The sequence below is a fragment of the Helianthus annuus genome, chromosome 15, assembly GCF_002127325.2.
Source record: "Helianthus annuus cultivar XRQ/B chromosome 15, HanXRQr2.0-SUNRISE, whole genome shotgun sequence".
Lineage (NCBI taxonomy): Eukaryota > Viridiplantae > Streptophyta > Magnoliopsida > Asterales > Asteraceae > Helianthus > Helianthus annuus.
The window spans coordinates 47892173-47895391 of record NC_035447.2 but is presented as its reverse complement, the minus strand read 5'-3'; the positions used below and the strand labels follow the sequence as shown (position 1 = coordinate 47895391).

At 41.2% G+C, this 3219-nt stretch overlaps 1 protein-coding gene across 1 annotated transcript; it reads right to left on the bottom strand.

Annotated features, from left to right (window-relative positions):
* Positions 1-338: 338 nt before the first annotated feature.
* Positions 339-2414, bottom strand: LOC110913588. Its single transcript, XM_035984311.1, has 2 exons — positions 1058-2414; positions 339-448 (listed from the first exon to the last, which is right to left on the bottom strand). The coding sequence occupies exons 1-2, from the start codon at positions 2412-2414 to the stop codon at positions 339-341; spliced, it is 1467 nt and encodes a 488-aa protein (XP_035840204.1).
* Between the last annotated feature and the right edge of the window lie 805 nt (positions 2415-3219).

Sequence of the window (3219 nt, the reverse complement as noted above, 5' to 3'; positions counted from 1 at the left end):
TCAAATTTTCAGTGTGAACACTATGGCACCAAGTTCCAAATCATGGGTTGTGTAGTTCCGTTCATGAATCTTCAAGTATCTAGAGGCGTAGGCAATCACTTTGCCTCTTTGCATGAGTACACATCCCATACCATAGTGAGATGCATCACAGTAGACGGCAAAATCTTTTATTCCCTCAGGAAATGACAGTATTGGGGCGCTACATAATTTATGCTTTAACGTGTTAGAGGCTTCTTCTTGTTTAGGTCCCCAATTAAACTTAGAGGCTTTCTAGGTTAGTGTGGTTAATGGTGTTGCAATCTTTGAGAAGTCTTGAATAAACCTTCTATAGTATCCTGCTAACCCCAGAAATCTTCTGATTTCAGTGGGATTCTTCGGTACTTCCCATTTCTTGATGGCCTCGATCTTGCAGGGTCAACTTGTATTCCACATTCATTTATCACGTGGCCTAGGAATTGCACCTCACATATTCAAAATTCACATTTAGAGAACTTTGCATAGAGTTTTTCTTTCTTGAGCAATTCAAGGACTGCTCTCAGGTGTTGTTCATGTTCTGCCTCATTCTTAGAGTAGATAAGGATATCGTCAATAAAAACGATCACAAACTTATCGAGGTAAGGTTTACAAACCCTATTCATGAGGTCCATGAACACTGCAGGTGCGTTGGTTAATCCAAATGGCATTACCAAAAATTCATAATGACCATACCTAGTCCTGAAGGCAGTCTTAGGTATGTCTTCTAGTGCAACTTTCACTTGGTGGTATCCAGACCTCAAGTCTATTTTAGAGAAATAGCTTGCCCCTTGTAATTGATCAAACAAGTCGTCGATCCTGGGCAAAGGGTATTTATTCTTTATAGTGGCTTTATTCAAGTCTCTATAATCGATGCACATGCGCATCGTCCCATCTTTCTTCTTGACAAACAAGATGGGTGCCCCCCATGGCGACGAACTAGGTTGGATAAACCCCTTGTCAAACAACTCTTGTAGTTGCTTCTTGAGTTCTTGCATTTCTGTCGGGGCTAGTCTGTACGGCGACTTAGCAATCGGTGATGTACCGGGAACTAGGTCAATGCGAAACTCAACCTGTCTATCCGATGGTAGTCCCGGAAGCTCATCGGGAAACACTTCGGGGTATTCTCTTACTACTGGCACGTCCTCGACCTTCTGCTTTTCTGTAGTGTTTACGACATATGCTAGAAAGGCAACATACCCTTTCCTTAGGCATTTATGTGCTTGTGCTATCGTGATGAGGTTCTTAGTCTTGTCAGTGCGGTCTCCCGATACGGTTAGTTGTTTGCCATTGGGTAATCGGAGTCGGACGATCCTTTTATCACATATAACTTCCGCATGATATGGTGTCAACCAGTCCATTCCTATGACTATGTCGAATTCTCCAAGTTCCATAGGCATTAGGTCTATAGGGATAACATGGTTGTTTAAGCTTATTATACAATTCTTAACAATGTCAACTATGTCTCTTTGACTTCCATCAGCCATTTCTACTATAAAGGCATGATCTAGGTTTTGGGACGCCTGGTTCAAGTAAGGTCTAAAGGTAGTCGATACTAGACTTCTATTTGCACCGGTATCAAATAACACACGCGCATATACATCATTTACGAGATACGTACCCGTGATAACGTCTATATTGGTCTTGGCTTCTTCCATGGTGAGTACAAATGTACGCCCTTTTGGCTGATTTGGTTGTGTCTTATTATTTCTTTTGAGTTCTGGACATTCGGATCTCATGTGGTTAGGGTCTCCACATTCGAAACACTTCTTCTTTTCCTTGCATTCTTGAAGAGCATGACCCGTCTTTTTACAATTTGGACAAGGAAAACGACATTCCCCCGTATGAAAGCGTTTGCAAATTTGACATTGAGGAAATGTTTTAGGCCTTTTAAAGTTGTTATTCCGGGTGTCCCCCTTTCTTTCTTTCCACTTCCTTTTTGGTGCGGGAGATTCAGCCTGCCGCAGAATCATCTCGGCAGCCATAACGGTGCCAGCCTCAACAGTTTCTGCAAAAGTATTGGGGGATTTGGATTTGATAAACACCCTCATTTCATAGGGTAGACCCCAAATAAACCTATTGATCAGTTGTTCCTCGGTCAATGCTAAAAAAGAAACCAGTCGAGATATGTCGTTGAAACAAGAAACATACTCTCGATAGGTTTTATTTCCCATTTTTAACTGAAAGAATTCCACTTCCAGTTGCTCAGTCTCACTGGGAGGACAATACTTAGCAAGAAACTTATGAATAAACTCCTCCCACTTCATCTCCTTAACCTTTTCTTTTCCCTCTGTTCGGACCACAATGTTCCACCAGTGAAGGGCTTCAGCTTCAAACATACGTATGGCGAACCGTACTTTATTGCGGTCATCACACTCACATATGTCTAATACTGACTCCATTCTGTTGCTAGTCTTGAGCTTCTAGTGCTCCCTTTCTTCCGGCAAAGGACTGAGGTTTACAGGACATGAAGTGCTTATAAGTACATTCCTTTAATTTGGAATATTCACATTTTCCTTCTAGTGGCATGGTTGCAATAGTGTTTTTCCTTTCGCCCATTCCTTCCCTTTGTACTGGCGTGGAGGCAGCTGAGCTTTCTTCAGGTCGTTCTATAGATTGGTTAACATTACCGGTTTGTGCATTCGTTATTACCTTAGCCACTTCCACGGCTATATTGTGGATATCCTCAGTATTTAGACGCATGCTTGTACTAGATCGGGATCTGACACTATGAGAGGGAGTTCGGGTCCTATAAGAATCTTCCTATCTCCTTCTGTTATTCTGATTATTTCTAGACCTTTGTTCATCTCTATGTTCAGACATTGTCTCCTTCCTATAGGAATATGAGTATAAAGAGTTACTAGTATGTATGATACATCATTATAATATAACATAGTTTACTTCTTCTAGCGTCACTCAACTGACTATGCAAGTACTTTTCCTGAGAACATGTTATTTGGCCTAGTCTGAGTGTGCTATTAATCTTTAGAGAACTACTTGTTAAAGCTTAGGCATTCCTGCAATACCTAATTCGCTAAAACCTCGGGCTCTGATACCAACTGTAACACCCACCCCGTAACACGGGTGATTGTGCACAATTGATACACTTACAGCGGAAACAAACTAAACTTTCATTAAAACTTATAATAGTCTAAGTACAACACTTTATTTATTTACAAACCGTTGGCAACTAAGAACACCTTGATC